This window comes from Lagopus muta, chromosome 2 (assembly GCF_023343835.1).
Source record: "Lagopus muta isolate bLagMut1 chromosome 2, bLagMut1 primary, whole genome shotgun sequence".
Classification (NCBI taxonomy): Eukaryota; Metazoa; Chordata; class Aves; order Galliformes; family Phasianidae; genus Lagopus; species Lagopus muta.
In genome coordinates, this window is record NC_064434.1 from 34,351,635 (window position 1) to 34,368,843 (window position 17,209).

General features: G+C 39.0%; 1 protein-coding gene across 1 annotated transcript in view; it reads left to right on the plus strand.

The window, feature by feature from the left end:
* Positions 1-17,209, plus strand: part of ZNF292 (zinc finger protein 292) — a 56,132-nt gene that overhangs the window by 22,384 nt on the left and 16,539 nt on the right. Inside the window, exons 2-4 of the mRNA XM_048935313.1 lie at positions 5,384-5,538; positions 6,524-6,602; positions 9,531-9,666. Of these exons, the coding sequence (XP_048791270.1) occupies positions 5,384-5,538; positions 6,524-6,602; positions 9,531-9,666 (370 nt within the window). The remainder of the gene's footprint in view (positions 1-5,383; positions 5,539-6,523; positions 6,603-9,530; positions 9,667-17,209) is intronic.

A 17,209-nucleotide genomic window follows, 5' to 3' on the forward strand; every position in this document is an offset into this window, starting at 1 on the left:
TGTTGCACAAATGGAAGTGCTTCCACTTTCAGAACATTCCTGACCATGTAAGCTGCAGCTGAAATAAAAAGCACTTTCGATCTCACAGAGGAACAGAATTTTGCTGCTGTGCCCTACACACAGTACTTGGCTTGATTAACAAGCATGTCCTAACTGGGGAGATAAATAAATTAATGAGGCTCAGGGCTGGGGGTAAGATTCTTACTTTTTATGGTTGTAAACGGAGCACAGCAATGATTCATTAAGCAAAACAGAATGAATTTGATTTTCTTTGTACACTGACAGTGCTGTGTAGTCTGAGGACAGACAAGGATATCTGTCATACTTGAAGAATGTTTGTGAAGGGTGTGGTGGGCGTAAGTGCTTAATATAGTTCATATAATGGCTTGGAAGTGGCTGATCTATATGTATATGAAATACATATTACACATATAGGTAGCAATAGGTAGCACTACTTAATGCTGAAATTAGTGCCACTGTTACAGTGAAAGCCTCTCTGCAGGCTTTATACAGTTTTTCTGAATCTGTATGCATTGCTTTAATGAACAGTGTTCACCAGCATGCCAAATAGTTGTCATTAGATGGTGAATTCTAAGAACTTGCCCACTTGAATTTGTTTTGGTTAAATTTAATTTTATTTTGGTTAACTACTTCTAAGCATATTTTCAAAATAAAATTTTGTTTGCTTCAACTTACTAAGCTAGACTTGGATTGGGATGGTGCTGGTTGGGCTTTTGTAGGTTCTGCAGGTGCTTCTGTAATTCTTCCTCAATCCAATTTTCTGATATTAATGACTGCATGATGCTTCTGTAAAGTTCCTAGTTGCCTGGGACAGCTCTGGCTGTCATAATCTATCTGTCTGTGACTATCTGTCATAATGGGCTTGTGGTCTTAAATAGTCTCCCATACTCAGATCAGACTCCAGTAGTGCCTCACTTGCTTTTCAGCATGCTGACTACCTGTGAGCTCTCTTTCCTGCCCTGTGAAACTTGAGATCCTCTGATCTGGTTGATGCCTGTCTGTCTCCATCGTCACTTACCATGTCTTGTTTCAGTATCTCTCCAGGAGGGCAGTTAATTTCTTCTGTTAGGTGTTGCTGTCTGTCTTTGCAGTGCCAGCTGGCAATCCTCTTGGGCCCTGCTTAGCAGATAACCAATTGCTTAAGTTATGTCTGTGGGGAGATGTGGGGTTCCTTCTCCTTCCTTGCACCCTCTCTTTCCTCTCCTGCTCAACTTCACACTTGGAGGTTTTAATGATATGCTGTCCTGATTTGGTAGCTAACTTTGAAATGTCCTTTGCCACATCAAAGATTGCATTAATCTGGCCGCTTGCTGCAGACTTCTGAAGATGTAGATGTGCCGTACCTTAAATCATATTTACATCAAGTAACAGGTAAACCTAGCATTTCTGATATCAAGTGAGGAATCCTGTTTGCTATATCAACTCTCTAAATGCAATCTTATCTTACTGGCAGAAACTATTTGGCAGATTGATGATGGACAGATCCACTGTATCAGGTTTAAGCAGTCAGCTGAATGAAACTAAATGGCAGGGTATGCAAGGCAGCATTCCGTACTACTATGTTGAATTTTCCTGGCTTATTTAAGAATCCAAATGAACAGAGAGCTATGCTGAATGTTTTATTACTATGCTAGTCTCTCATTTACTCATAATGTCACCAGCAGCTGGTTTCTGCATTTTCACCTGGGAGGAGGAATTGCTTCTTTTATAAAAGCATAACATTAGATAAGCTCTACTGTTCGTTGTTAAAGTAAGGTGGGCTGTTTTGTTCAACTTTGCTGTTTTATTGCTAGCATCCTTAATCATGTCACCTAGAACAAATCAGTAACTGAAATCAGAGTGCGTCTGGCTGTATGAGCATTCGGGAAGAGAAGGACTTCTGACAGGAGTTTCTTTGAAGATCCTATGAAGCTGAAATCTTGTTCTGATCTGATTATTCTAGTTCATTGGTCCGAATTGCCATATGATACAGAAATACACATTTGCTAATGTTGCTAGCTTGTTTATCCAGTCCTCTTTTGCTGTCTCTTCCTTCATGCTTCTGCTGTGCTTTGCTGTCCCTTGATTGCTCTGCCATGATCTGCGGTGCTTTTTTTATCTGCTCTTACAAGGAGATCGTGTTGACTGTGAGAGCAAAGCAGATGATATTCCTTTGAGACCCAGGATTCCAGCAGGGAGCACTGGGTGCTGCAGAAACTGTCTTCTGCTGCAGCAAATGATGGAGTATGTAACTTCTTTGAAAGGTGACTTTGTTTTGAGATTTCCTTTTAAATTAAAATCAGTTTTAACGCAGCCTATTTGCCAGAAAAAATGAAAATTTTTGGCCTGTAATGTCCTTGACTGGAATACCCTTGGTATTTTGTTTTGTCTGTGCTGCAACTTGGCTGTGGTATTGTGACTGCAAACAAGCACATTGAAACATTTTCTGATTCAGTTTAACACGGATTTTGTTGTTTTTTTTTTTTTAATGAGTGTTTGTTTTGGCAAACAGGAGAATTTTAAGCATGTTCTTAATACTACCATTAGCTAACTCAGGACAGATGTGTGACATAGACAAGGCAGTATTGAATTTGAGTTGCATTAAACTGAAGAGTAGGAGACAGGAATAAACTTAGTTTTGGTTTGCCTTTTACTGTGACAGACTTGTCTGTGCCAAAGAATTAACATTCTGTTCTCTTTTTAATACGTAAAGGCAGAGATGGCTTACTCAAAGTCTAATTTGATAGTTTGAGTTGCATTATATCCCAGGCATAAAGAGTTCACTAATATTGTTATATTTACATATTAAGAGTTACATTTTAATTTGCATGTTGAAATTAGCTGGGCTGCACTTCATTGTTTTTTATTCAGGTATATGAGACATTCTGTAGCAGAAAAACTTTATTGTCCAGAGGACTATTTCTAATTCTCTTCTCTAGGAAAAAAACTTCGACAGAGTTGAACCGATATTGTCAAAAGTATTTTAATTACATCTGACATAAAAAGAGAAAGCATGACTTTTACTGATGGCCTTGACTGTAGGAGCTATGTGAAATACCTTTATGTTGACAAACTTGGTTTCCTGCCATGCAGAAATAGCTGGTTCTGCAGATGAGAGGACAGCAGCTAATGTTGTGTAGCTGTTTTGTTTTCTACCTGGTATCAGCAATGCCCTGGACTTTGTCTCCCATAGTATCCTTATAAATCATGAAACAGCCTGCTTATGCAGGCAATATAGTAAGGTAGCTGAACAGTGTGTCTCAAGGACCTGTGATGTGTAGTACAGAGTCCAGGTGGCAGCAGGCTGCCTGTGGCATCCTGTCTGGCCTTGACGCTGGAGCACAAGCTCTGTGACTTTTTACTGGTGAATGAGATGAGAGGGCAGTGCACCCTGAGCTGGTTTGCAGATGGTACTGAATTGATGGGAGCAGTCTGCGTGCTGGAAGTCAGGGTTACTACTCATAGGGACCTCCACAGCCTGGAGGGATGGGCTAAGGGAGTTCAGCTGAGGCAAGCTGAGGCCCTGCACGTGGTAGGGAACGCCCTGTGCTTTTGCAGCCTGGGGCCAACTGCTGGGGAGCAGCTCTTCTGGGAAAGCCCTGCTGTCCTGCTAGACTGAGAGCTGAGCAGCCCACCCTGTGCATGTGTATTAACATGAGTGCAGCCGTGGGGGAAATCAGTCCCTTTACTCAGCACTTGTGGGGCTGCATTATGATACTGGTGAGAAAGAGCCACAGTAAACATTAGTCAAAAGCAGGAACAGGTTACTCTTAGAGACTGTAGGATCTCTGTCCTTAGGATACTCAATGGGATGAGTATCCTCATAGGGTGTTACTCCAAACAGCTAATTCTAATGTTCCTTCTTTGAGCGGGGTGTTGGATGACGTAAATTGCTGTTTGTTACTGTGAGATTTCTATCTGTTGCACCCTAAAAAGTAAACAGCAACACCCATCATCTTAATGCATCAGGCTACAGTCCGCAGAAGTGCAGAAGTCGTCTGCCTACCAGTTATGCTGCCCTAGGCTTGAGAGCAGGGATCTAAGGGGGAAGTTTTGTATGTTGATGTGAGAACCATACTCATTTTTCCAACTTAAATACGTGTCTGAGTCCCGCTGACCTCCCTGACATGAATGGAAGCCTTCTGTACTTTTGGTGATGGTTGTGATTTTCCTATCCCTGCAGAGTTGCATGTTCTAATTAGTCCTATTCTAAGTAGTTCATTCTATTTAGTTTTTTTTTTTCTAAAACATTTTTTTTTCTATTCATATGGCAAGTAGGAAAGTAGATTTTTAACTAATGAGCTTTAGGTGTATATTTGTAGTCTTCAAAACGCTTAGTTTGGCAAGATGGCAGGAGAGAGGAAAGGTAAAACTGTTCCTGAAAGTATAGAATTTAAAATTAAGATAATGCTTTTATTTACTTGCTTTAGAAGCTAAACTGTACAGATGTGCATCTAAAAATGTTTATTTCAGTGCCTTATTTATGAGTGTATGGGGGAGAAAAAAGGTTATCTGTGTTTCCAGATGTGATCTTTAGGCTTTTATATTCAGAAAATGCGAACGCAGACAGAATCATCTGGTGTTACGATGGGGGGAAATTGTCACTCCTTTGGTTTTTGTATGATCAGTGAGCAATTCTTATTGTGTTGGGGGGAGGTAAGTTTCAATTTTTTATGAAACTGTGTGTTTTATGGAAAAAATACATTTCTGAAAGCATTTACGATAACTGCTCCGAGGGTAATACTTTCTGTTTTATTGCATTGGCCTGCTGTGTCAGAGGTGAATGTTGGTGGGATGGCAATAGAGGTTAAACCTTCTGGTCAATATTCTGTTGTTATTGCCATGTGACGGATGGCAGCTGAGAGGCAGTATGAAAACAGGGCGTTTGACATGGAAGCGTGAATGAAGTGAAAGTGTGGCATTGAATTCCTCCATATGGAAGAAGTAGCACCTACTGATACTCATCAAAGCTTGCTGGATGTAATGGAGGCCAAACAGAGGGCATGAGCACACTGCTGCAGTGAGTGGTGCATTTCAGCAGTGGTGACAGCGGGTCACCTCCACTGCTGCAGATTTTGACAAGCGTGGCATGCAGAGTCTTGTTCATCTCTGGCAAAAGTGCATAGCTAATGGTGATTACTATGCTGCAAAATAATGTTTTGCAGCTGGAATTTTGTTTTATCAATTGCTGTTGTTGTGCCCTTTGTATCTGTTGTTGTTTTCATGGAAATAAGTAGGAGGCACTACTTTTGGAGTGACCTACATAATTCCTATTAAGGCAATAAATGTAATCATTAAGGAGGAAAGTCTTGTTAGCGAGGAGTACAAAATTGAAAACTTGTATTTGTTCCTAAACTTTGTATTTCTTCCTCTCCCTGAACAGACCCTGTTGGAGTATGCAGAGAAGTGGAAAACATCAGAAGATCCTCTGCCCCTGTTGGAGGTGTATACAGTGGCTATCCGAAGTTATGTTAAGGCACGACCTTATCTTACCTCTGAGTGTGAAAATGTAGCCTTTGTGCTCGAACGTTTAGCACTGTAAGTATGTTTTTTGTTTACTAAACCCAAACTGTATAGTAGTAACTTTTCACTGTCTGAATGCTTTCTCAGTTCAGTTTACTATTATATAAACTCTAAATAGGTTGGTGGTGTGGGTTAATGCTGGTAGGCAGCTAAGCACCATGCAGCTGTTTGCTGAGAAAGGCAAGGAAAGAACAATAAAAAGCAGAAAACTTGTGGTGTGCCAAGATAATAATTATTTAATAAGTAAGTGAGAAGTGGAAGAACAAAACAAGATTTAAACACTTCTCACAGGTAGGCTGATGCTCAGCCAGTTCCTCTGCAAAAGATGGGTAACCTTTCCCTTTTGCCCCTTCTTTATTGCTAAGCAGGATGTTGCATGGCACGGAACATCTCCTTGGTTGGTTGAGGTCATCTTCCTGGATGTGCCATCTCCCAGTCTCTTGCACATCCCTCAGTCTGTTCACTGAGGGGCAGAGTGAGAAAGGAAGGGCCTTGATGCTGTATGAACAGCGTGGAACAGAAGCTAAAATGGCTGTTAAAGTCACTGTTTTGGTCAAAACACCATACAAGCTGTCATGAAGAATATGAGTTCCATCCTAGCCAGCCCCAGTGCAGTTGGGAGACACTTTCCTTCCTCGTGGTGAATGCTGCATATGAGAAAGAATGTCTTTGGTTATTGGAGATGGAGCAGTCTTTAGGACCCCTCTGATGTAGGACAAGGCACCATCCCTATCATGTTCACAGTGTTGGACTTCAGTGGAAAATTCTTTCATTTGTTCTCTTTTTTTGTTGGAATTAGTGTTTTCTAGAGAGGCTGCTTTTCTAAATTATGTAGAAGTATCCAAGACCACCTTCTCTTTATCTGTTCAAACAAAAGAACCCTTATTGCAACTTCGGTATTTTAAACAAATGGCTATTTGGATACTAGAATAAAAAACTGTTTATTATACCTTTTAAAAGCAAAAAAACGCATCAGATACTATTCATATTTGCCTTTCAGAAGCTGTATTGAACTTCTGTTATGTCTGCCCCTTGATTTACCTGAACATAAATGGGAAGAGTTTCAGGCTTTTGTACAGGTGAGTTTGAGCAATGGAAACTTGCTAGCTTTTAAAAATGTGTTGGAAATGTAAGGATATTATGTAGCATGCCTGAAGACTTGTTTCCTATTGGATGACAAAGATCAAACCCTTCAGCTTTAAATTCAGCTGTCAATTGTATCACTTGTCTCTTTCATAGTTCATGTAGCAGCTTTGGAGAAAAACTCCTTTTAAATATTTGAAAGGAAGTTCACTCTTTATACTTCTTTTTTTAAAAACTATTAGAAATGGAACAATATTGTCTAAGTTATTTTTTGCTGTTTACAGTTGTGCACTTGAGGTTTATTTTTTTTAATGATCTATCTATCAAGATCTATCAAAGCTTCCAGACTGTTAGGTCTTCTGCTGGGCTAACTAGTTGGTTAGGAATTAGAGCTCTGCTTTCAGAAAAGGGTGTTGAAACAAATTGTGCTTCTCAGTTGGCTGGGAGCTTGCCAACGTTATTCCAGTTTTCAAGAAGGGCAAAAAAGAAGACCCTGGCAATTACAGGCCTCAGTCTCACCTTTATGCCTGGCAAAATTATGAAGAATATTACTTTGTGAGTTATTGAAAAATATTTGAATGACAATTCGTATTGTTCAAAGCCAATATGGATTTATGAAGTTATGCATTACCAAGTTAACATCCTTTTAAGATGAAATTACATACTTAGTGATCAAAAGGAATGGGAGTTTTGTGGATTCTAGAAAAACTTCTGATACTGTCCCTCATGGTATCCTTCTGGACAAAATGTGTGTATAGGTGTGTATAAATATGATGAGTGAACAATTGGCATAAGGATAGGGCTTGAAGGGTTGTAGAAATGGGGTAATATCAGACTTGAAGCCAGTCAGTATTGATATTCCCAATTTTACAGCCAGTTCTCTTCAGTGTTTTTATCAATGATCTGGACACTGGGTTTGAGTGCCCGCTAAATAATTTTGCAGATTATTCTAAACTACACAGCCATCAACTGCCCTGAGGCTAGAGAGGACTGAAAGAGAGATCTTGGTAGATCACACAGAGCAATAATCAACTGTTTAACATTTAACAAGAGCAAATGCCAGATTCTTCACCTGGGATGGTGTAATCCTGTATGTACTTTATAGATTGGGGTGCAGGTGGCTGTAGTGCAACCCTGCAAAGTAAGGAAGGATGTGATTGATGTTAAACTCAATGTGCATCAGTAGTGTGCCCCTGCAGCCTGAAAGGCAGACTCTATCCTGGGGCGCATTAGGCACAGTATAGCTAAAGGAAGTTGTTGTCCCAGTGTACTCAAAACTGGTGCAGCCTCATTTTGAGTATGGTGGGCAGTTCTGCACTCCACAATACAAGAAGTATGTAAAAATAGTAGAATGTGTCCAAAGGAGGGCAGCAAAAATTATGAAGGACTAAAGGGCAACCTCATGGTGGCCAACATCTCTGTCATCAGGAAAATTGGGAGGGCAGGCGCTGATCTCTGCTCTCTGGTGACAGTGACAGGACCTGAGGGAACAGCATAGAGCTGTGTCAGGGGAGGAGCAGGTGGAGATTTGGATGAGGTCCTTCACCAAGAAAGTGGTCGTGGCCCCAAGCTGCAAGAGTTCAGAGACTATTTGGACAATGCTCTTAGGCGCAGGGTTTGAGTTTTGGGGCGGTCCTGCATGGAGACAGAAGTTTTACTCAGTGATTCTCCAGCCAGGAAGGGCTGGAGCACTTCTTCTGCGAGGAAAGGTTGAGGGAATTGGACTTGTTTAGCTTGCAGAATAGAAGGCTCCAGGGAGACTTCACTGTGGCCTTCTAGTCCTTGAAAGGAGCGTATAAACAGGAGGGGGAACAGCTGTTTATGAGGGTGGATAGTGATAGGACAAGGGGGAATGGTTTTAAGCTGAGACAGGGGAGATTTAAGTTAGATATTAGGAGGAAGTTTTTCACACAGAGGGTGGTGATGGAACAGGTTGCCCAAGGAGGTTGTGGATGACCCATCCCTGGAGGCATTCAAGGCCAGGCTGGATGTGGCTCTGGGCAGCCTGGTCTGCTGGTTGGCGACCCTGCACACAGCAGGGGGGTTGAAACTTGTAGATTATTGTGGTCCTTTTCAACCTAGGCCATTCTATGACTCTCATTGGTCCCTTCCAATTCGAGATATTCTGTAATTTATCAAAATATGTAGTGGGGTAGAGAGAGAGAAATAATTACAGCAAAAAAAGACAAGATACAGTTGCTTCATATTTTCCAGCCTAAATAATAAAGGAAAATCCAAAGCTGATTTTCACAGTGATTTTTTACTAGCATCTGTCTAATGCAGATTGACTCCTAAGGGACATGTTTATGCCGGGAGGCTCCATAGTCTTCAGAGCAGGTGGGAAAGTAAAAGAAATGTGAAGAGATGGAAATGAGCAATTTCCTCTTTCAGGACTAGCGTTAATTGTGCGTTGCTATGTAATCCTCAGAGTTTTCAGTCAATTTAGTTTGCTCATAAATAGAACTCTGCTTCCAGAACAAATCCTGCTATTGAGGTGTGGAAGAATTTCAGTTAATTTTAGGAATCCAGTCTACCTTCGTCATATTTGAGTAAGAACCATCAGGTCTTACAGTTGACGTCACACCAGTATATGTGCAAGAGACTTTTTTCATCCTGTTTTCAAAAGGGAAGCACGTTTCAAAATTCTGTTTTCAGAAGTAGCTTTGCTGATAAATCGCACTGCAAACTGGGGATGTTCAGTCCCCCTCCTGAGATTGAGGTTTCTCTGGCTAAATCTTAGGAAGTGGACTAAAAGTAATGCTGTTACAGGCTGCATACTAAGGTTATTTTGATACGCATTTAGCTCTTTGTCTGGTGGCTTGTGGAGATTTTTTGTTTGTTTTTACGTAAGATATAAAAGAACATAAAAGACATGCTTCTCTTTCTTTTTAACAACACATTGTTTTGTAAAATACATCCTTCAGGTGGCTCATAAAAAGTTGATGGAAAATGGCAGCGGGGAACTGCATATTTTAACTACACTTACTCAAGAGAAGGGAGTGTGGAAGAACCCAGTCTTGTGTAGTATTCTTTCCCAGGAGCAGTTGGATCCCGAAAAAGGTAAAATTTAAAACAATCATTGGAGAAAAAATGAATTTTAATGCATTGGAATATTACTCTTATAAATAAGCCTTTTGTTCAATATAGGTTGTGATTCGTTTATAAGCTATATAAATAAAATATATTTTTGTAGCATTATTTGAATTAATAAAACAGTATGTTCATAAAATTTATCAATAATACAGTGTTAGTAACTTGCATAAAATGTAATCATGGCTGGAGGTCTCTATAATCTGTGTAAGGGGAGATTACATATTTTAAAATTAGGTAAGTTCAGTTTGCTATACAAAAACCAATTGACATAAAAAGTGAAATTATATTTAAAATGAGCACGGCATTTATTCACCTATGAAATGCAAAGTGGGACATTACTGAATATTAACTTAAATTAGAATTTTGAGATTGACTAACAGCAGTTGCGTAGGGAACAGTGCGCAAACAACATAGATGTACAGTGATATTTTCCTGATTTCTTGTTGCAGGTGCCAGTGATTTGCAATTCAGAATTGCTATCTCTGTGTTAAGAAGTCTTAACTGATTTTTTTTAATTCTTTGAGGCTGCCTAATTGCTTTCAGGATCTGTATGAAGCATCATCTAAGCGTCTGTGGCAGAACTGCAGTTCTCGAGTGAAGTAGCTTCTCTTACATTTAGCATATTGCTCACGCTGTGTGATATTCTCTACTTATGAAAAAGTAAACTATTACTTGCATCTTCTAATGAATGCATCTTTTCAGTAAGATGTGGTTTGTTAGACTGCTATTGTATCCCTGCTTGTCTCTCTGTTGTGGTGTTTTTAGTCTTCCATACTGTATTCCAACTTCACTGGCCATTTCTGATACAAAGGGCTGAGGTTTATTCAGCAATCAAGATATACATGTACTGAATTCCCACTTCGTTCTGTGTCCCTATCTTATGATTTCCTAATGTTAGGCTTACTTTTCGATTGAACACTGAAGCGGTGTTTTCTTAAAGCCCTGTTTTAGTGCCACTTTGTTCACTGAGTAGTAGTATGTGTTTCACAGCTTCATGATATTTTTCTAAGACACAATCTATTTTCCTGTATATAAAGTTATGCTTGTGGGGGTTTTTTTCCCACAAAAATCACTTGGGGTTTTTTATGAGCATTTGCATTTTGGCTGTTGTATCACTTACTAAAGTGCAGTCCTCTTCAGTCTTCTACAATTCACTTATTTTAATAAACTTTTATCAGCAGATTTTGTCACTTTGTGTGCTACTCCTTTTTCCAAATGTTTAAAAAAGTGCTAGTTTATAAAAGGTCCTCAGTGAATTCACAGAGAGTCTTTCTTCTTTCTCTACTGTCACCTGCTAACTTATCCATGTAAGTATCTGGTTTCTAATACCGAGATTGCTTAGTGTCTTAACAGGCTTTTAGATACTTCCTTTAATACCTTCAGAAAATTGACTGAATCTCTCCTACCCAGATTCTCATAACTCCCTCTGATCAGTGCAAGGAATATATAATATGATGATTTTTACAGAATCATCCTTACTCTTACACAAGATTTGCATTTTGTCCCTTCTAATAATTTATTAATTACATAATACAGATGTTAGATTGGTATGTGATTTTATAATACTCCAGAATACTCTAATAATAGTAGCTTTGTATCAACCGTCTTTTAGCAGCAGTAAGATGCTTCTAAGAGAGGTGGAATTAGTATTTGATTACCTTGTATTTGAGTGCCTTCTGAACTCACTTGTGAATCTCGTGATGAGTATTCATCTTATCAGTGTTTTCCTAATAAGTCTTCTACTGCCACTGCAGGGGTTTTTTTAGTTCTGAATGCTTCTTCCAAGGACTGACTGCCCTTTTGAGTGATTCCTGTTAGAGTTATTACTTCTCTTGATGGTAGAAAATTCTGCCTGCCTAAATTGTACAAGATTACATGTTACGATAAAATGTCATCAAAAGTAAGCTTTACCCCTTCTGCAAAGTCTCACCAATGTACACAGCATTTGCGAGGAGGAAAATTCTAAAGGTAATGACAAGTTTCTTGACTTAGAGCTCTGTTCAGTGAAAAACAGATTTAAATTTTAAAAAGTAAAAATTAAAAAAAAATGTGTGCTTGGTGCTTATGAGTTTGTGTGGCTTCCCTGTATTCAAAAGCAGTGTTTGCTTTCCCATTCAGATAATGAAGACAATGTACAAACCATTCAACATTAATTTCAGTATAATAATCTCCAGAGTATTTGCGAACTTTGCTTTCAGGATTTTGTTCTTTGCTATTACAGATCTCTTTCAAGTAGTCAGCTTGTTACATGGAATGCTGTAATTGGCAAATTCAGTGCAGTCTTTACATAACAATTAGTACAAATACATATTTGTTGGAGATCTTAGAAGCATATAGCTTGGAAAAGACATTCCAAGATCATCAAATCCAACCACCAAGCTGATGTACTGAGTCCCATTACTGAACCCTCACCCCTGGTTCCACTTCTCTTAAATCCCTCCAGGAATGGGGAATCCACCATTGCACTGAGCAGCCTCTTCCAATGCTTGACCACCCTCTCCATGAGGAAAAATCCTTAATATCCAATCTAAACCTTCCCTGGTGCAACTTGAGACTGTTTCCTCACATCCTATCAGTTGTTGCTTGAGTAAAGAGACGCCCTCCTTGCTGCAGCCTCAGGTAGCTATAGAAAGCAATGAGATCTCCCCTCAGCCTCCTACAGCTGAAACAGGTCCAGTTCCCCCAGCCACTCCTCATAACTCTCTTTTTTCCAGTCCCTTCACCAGCTTTGTTGCTCTTCTTTGCATGCACTCAAGCAACTGTAACAGTTGAGACTGGAAATGTTTTTACCTAAGCACCATCCTCTTTTCCTGTTGTTGGGTTTTTTTTTTCATTTATTGCATCATCTTAATTTTATCTTATTTTCAGTCTTGTAAGCCTCAATTATGACGGAACCAGTAAAATTTCATCCCATTCAGATTCTGAACCAAATGAACCAGAATACCAAAAGAACAGCTGCTAGAATTCGGTCAGTTATCATCTCGAATATCTCTGCCATTGATTCCTGAAGGTCATTTTGCCTCTTTGCATCTGCTGCAGCAAACACAACTAGGTGTCTGTTTCATCACAGAATTAGATACTTTTTAAATTCTTTGTTTTCAAATTGATCAAATGTCATAGATAGGGTGAAAGAGAATTATAACTGACTGGATAACACATCTGATTTGTTCTGATTATAGTCAAGCAAGTATAAACTCTGGTTTACTGGACTCTTGCTCTTCCACTTTTAGGAATGGATTGTTGAATAGATTCCACTTAAATACGAGCCAGAAGTGCCAATTTCATAAAATGATAGGGAAATTGTTCTCTGAGTGCCCTGTCATTAAGTAGTGACTTCTCCTGACTGCACAGCTCAATTTTCTGATGACTGTATGTCTGGAAGGATCCACACGCTAAGGAGGTCAAAAAAAAGAAGGACAGTGGGTGCTCAGTTGTTGGAGTGCTGACAAGAACAGTGTACCTGTCACTGATTTATTTGATGCTGATAGGTATTCCTGCTTCTCTACAAGATGTTAATACAGTGCTATGAACCTGCACTGTTACAAAATAGTAAAATCTGTCATGAACTGTATTGCAATAATTATAGATGTTATAGATACATATTTGCATGTGTGCACATATATAAAATGTTTTCAAATTGGAAATACTCTCAAGTTGCTTGATTTGTCACCTGCTTGAGTGACAAACGTTGGTATTGACTGGTTTATTTACCCATCTGTGAACGTAAATGTTGGGAAGTCTGACTTAAGTTACCAGATTGTGTGATAAATGTCACCAAATAAACCTCTTTGACAATTTCTGTAATGATGATAACCCATTTAAGTTGTTTCTGAAGAAAATAAAACTTCTACCTCTGCAAGTGGAACATAGGCATTGTCTTTTCGTCTTTTGTGTATTTATATATACATTTTTATATACTTTGATACCTTCTTGTTATTCTTGACTTGTGACTCTGAAGATAGTTTATTTTCTGAAACTGAATTGTCACTAGGGACTTTGAAGATCATCTGTGGGTCCCCATGAGTGGACGTCTGGAGCTGGTAGCGCTACTTGTGACTGCCCCCCTGAGATTGAGAGTATTCCATTCTTTTTCCTGAAAGAATCTCCTTTTGAGTTTCCTGAATCTGCTTGGTACTGTATGTCCTGTACTGAAGGATGTCCACACAGTTCCAAGAAAAACAGATTTCCCCCCTCAGTATATTTCAGTTCCACAAACCTTTTTTCTTTTTTGCTTCTGATCCTTATCTGTGTCTTTATACAATAGCACCCACAACAGTTGTGTCTAGGCCTGCAACTTCTTGGTTCAGATCCTGGTTCCTCACCAGTATTATCTCTTAAAAGTGTGCTCAGGTGCTATCAACTACTTGTTTGTTCATGTACGTTTTCTTGTCCTTTTTTTGTTCCTAAACCTGTCTCCTGTGTCTTTAAGTAATATTTATCAAATTTTGAGTTGGGCTTATGTAGCATCACGGACAGTTGAGACTTGAGAGATTAACCAAAGTTACATGATCCCACTGAGTCACTAAGATAGCAAAGTACCAACATTCCCATACAGCATTGCAGAGATCCCTTATGAATATATTGGTAAGATTCTTCACTATGGACCACTGCTCAACCGTTTTCCCCTGACCTCAATAGTGGGACTAACTAGTCCCAGTACTGAAGTAGAAAGAAATTTAGAAATACATTTTAGACATACGAAAGTGAAATCTTATCCACATCATTAAGTTAAAGATGACAGCACTAACTGTGATCACTGACAAGTCTGAAAGTGATTCATTTGCCTTAGTACTCAGAACCGTTTTCATATGACTATCAGGTGTTATATTGCATTTTTGTGTTGACTGGATCTGCCATTGTTTCAGGTTTCAACTGCAGGGTTGTCGTTTTTCTTGAGATTGCATCAGAACACTAATGAACAACCAGTGCTTGTATCTGGAGAGAGGAATTTTCCATGCTTCCCTGCTTCATCGATTTGTAAGGGAAGGAAACCTTAGTAAGATGGTCTTCACTTAGGAGTGGGTCTTTTGTCTTACTAGCCTCCTGAACTATCAGATGTTTCATTTTAGGTCATTCCTAATTTTAGTCGTGATTCAAGTCATGACTGATCTGAATTTGCAACAACCGGAATTTACCTTTCTTGAAGTTGGATACCTAATCTGATGAGCCATATTGCCTAGGATTCCGAAGACTGAAAACTGAAGTATGGCTAAGTATTTTGAGTTGTGTAAGAATCTGTAGAATGGTAAAAACACCATTGCACATCCACCATCTCTTTCTGTCAGCGTGGCTTGCACTCTTCAGCATGAGCCACTCTTTTTCCGTCCTAGATATTGTCATTTCCTTGTAGTTATCGTGAAATCCTCCAAAACTAAGCCTCTGCTGTCATTGCTATCACCTCAGCAGATACTGAGGATGAATGGAGGAACTATCCAGAAGAAAAATGTTCTGAAATAACCATGTAAGAAGGGAGGGTTCTGTTTGGTTTTTCCTTTATCTGATTCTGATTATCCCTAGAGATTTAAACCTTGATGTCAGGAATTAAGTTCTTGAATTTTTCATAGGTTTAAGTGTAGCAGGCACATTTCTGAAGAATGTCCCACTGATGAGATGTTCAAGGATACAACCATCACTAGTGAGAGATTATCAAGGGAAAGATATTGGATCAGGGAAGGCTAGAATTTAAGCAGCCAGCATGGAACTATTTTGAATAATCAGAGCACCCACCATCAGATACCAGCAACATCACTTAAAAATTAAAAAGTATTTTTTTTAAAAGTGTTTTCATCCTGGGTATATGCAAAGCAGCCACCTGGAACTTCTTTTACCCTTTCACCAGACATTATGCCATCGTACAAGCATCCAGGATTGGTGCTGCATTCAGCAGACTTGTGCTGAGATGTTGTTTGCATGAAGGATTCTGAGACCCAGCTCCAGGTAAATATGAAAGTATCCAGTACAGTTCAGAGTCACCCACAGTGTGAACGCACATGTGGACTAACACTTGAAGATGACTAAGGAGGTTACTTACAAGTAACTGAAGTTCTTTGAGATGGATAGTCCACATGTACATTCACCTCTTGTCTTCGTTCATCCTCCCCGGCCAGAGTGAGGTTGTGAAGAAATAAAGGTCTCTGGTAGATTAATTTATATCTACCCAAGAATTGGCAAAGACTAGAGTAGTAGGATTATGAGTGCTTTGAGTAAGGCAAAAAATCATTGCTTTGTGTTCTACAAGTCTTCTAGTCATCCAAAATGTGATATACATGTGGACTGTCCACCAGGGAGAACTTGTTAATACAAGACTGTGTTCACAGCTTATTCATGCTCTTGTGTGATACTAATCCAAAGATTATCCTTTCTCTTTTTTAATTCATGTATGCTGTAAGCATTACCTGTATTACAGGTCAGTAGTAGTTCTTGTGGGCTTGACATAGAATCACTTGGTAGTGATGCTCCAGGTGTGGGATGTGAGGGAATATGAGGGAAAGCATCCAGAAGGTTAGAGTCCAGTATATCTGCATTTGTCAGTTACCAGATCAAAGTGCCATCTGTCAGATGTCATCTGCTCATCTTTTTTCTTCTCATTTTAATTTTATATTTTTAAGTCTATTTTGCATGTGTCTTTCTCAAACGTAAGTTTGTAAATGTCAGTGAATAGTGCACAAAATCAGTATTTACTAGTTCTTGAAAGAATTGTGCTATTGTTAAACTGAAGTATTTACTACAAATTATGTAGATTTTGTACTCGTAAACTGATTTGACCTGAAAAGAAATATAGAAAGCATTTGTATGAACTAACAGTTTGTCTGCAATACCTCTTAAGTAAGACGTCACAGTGTAAAATACATCTATGAAACATTAATAATAATAATCAACAAGCAAAGTCCTGTTTTTAAGACTGTGTACCACCATGGGCTTACTCCCTCAACCTTGGCACTATCTTTTGTCTTAAAATACACTGCATAGTTTATCTATGAAATAAATATAATTAAAACTTGTATTTTGAGTGAGCTTTCAAATATTAACTGTAATGATTAAAATCACTTGGATTAGAATAAAGACTTAAGAGGTAATATGTAGCTTTGACCCTGAGGTCTTCCTGCTTCTTGTTGAGCTGATAGCAGAAAATGTTCTGATGATTATGTAAGGTAAGCTAACTGCAGCAGTAGAACACTAAAGGAAAGGATTATACTGAGGCCTGGTAGCTAAAACAAAGTCTCTAAAATATTAAATATCGTAATTAAATCAGAGTGAAACGTCCTGGATTACCAGTATAGCTTGAAGTCTCTAAAGTCTTCCTGTATCTTGTTACAGAAATAAGGTTAAATGTTCCAATGTTATTTAAAGCAGAGTAGCTGACAGAGTAAACACTGTGGGTGAAGGGATTACTGGTACCTACCTGGTAGGAGGAAGAGCAAAGCTAAAGCTGTTGAATGTAATTAATCACTGGGTCATTTGTGGGTTGACAAGAGTATGATTTTTTTTAATAAAGGACTGGAAATTACAC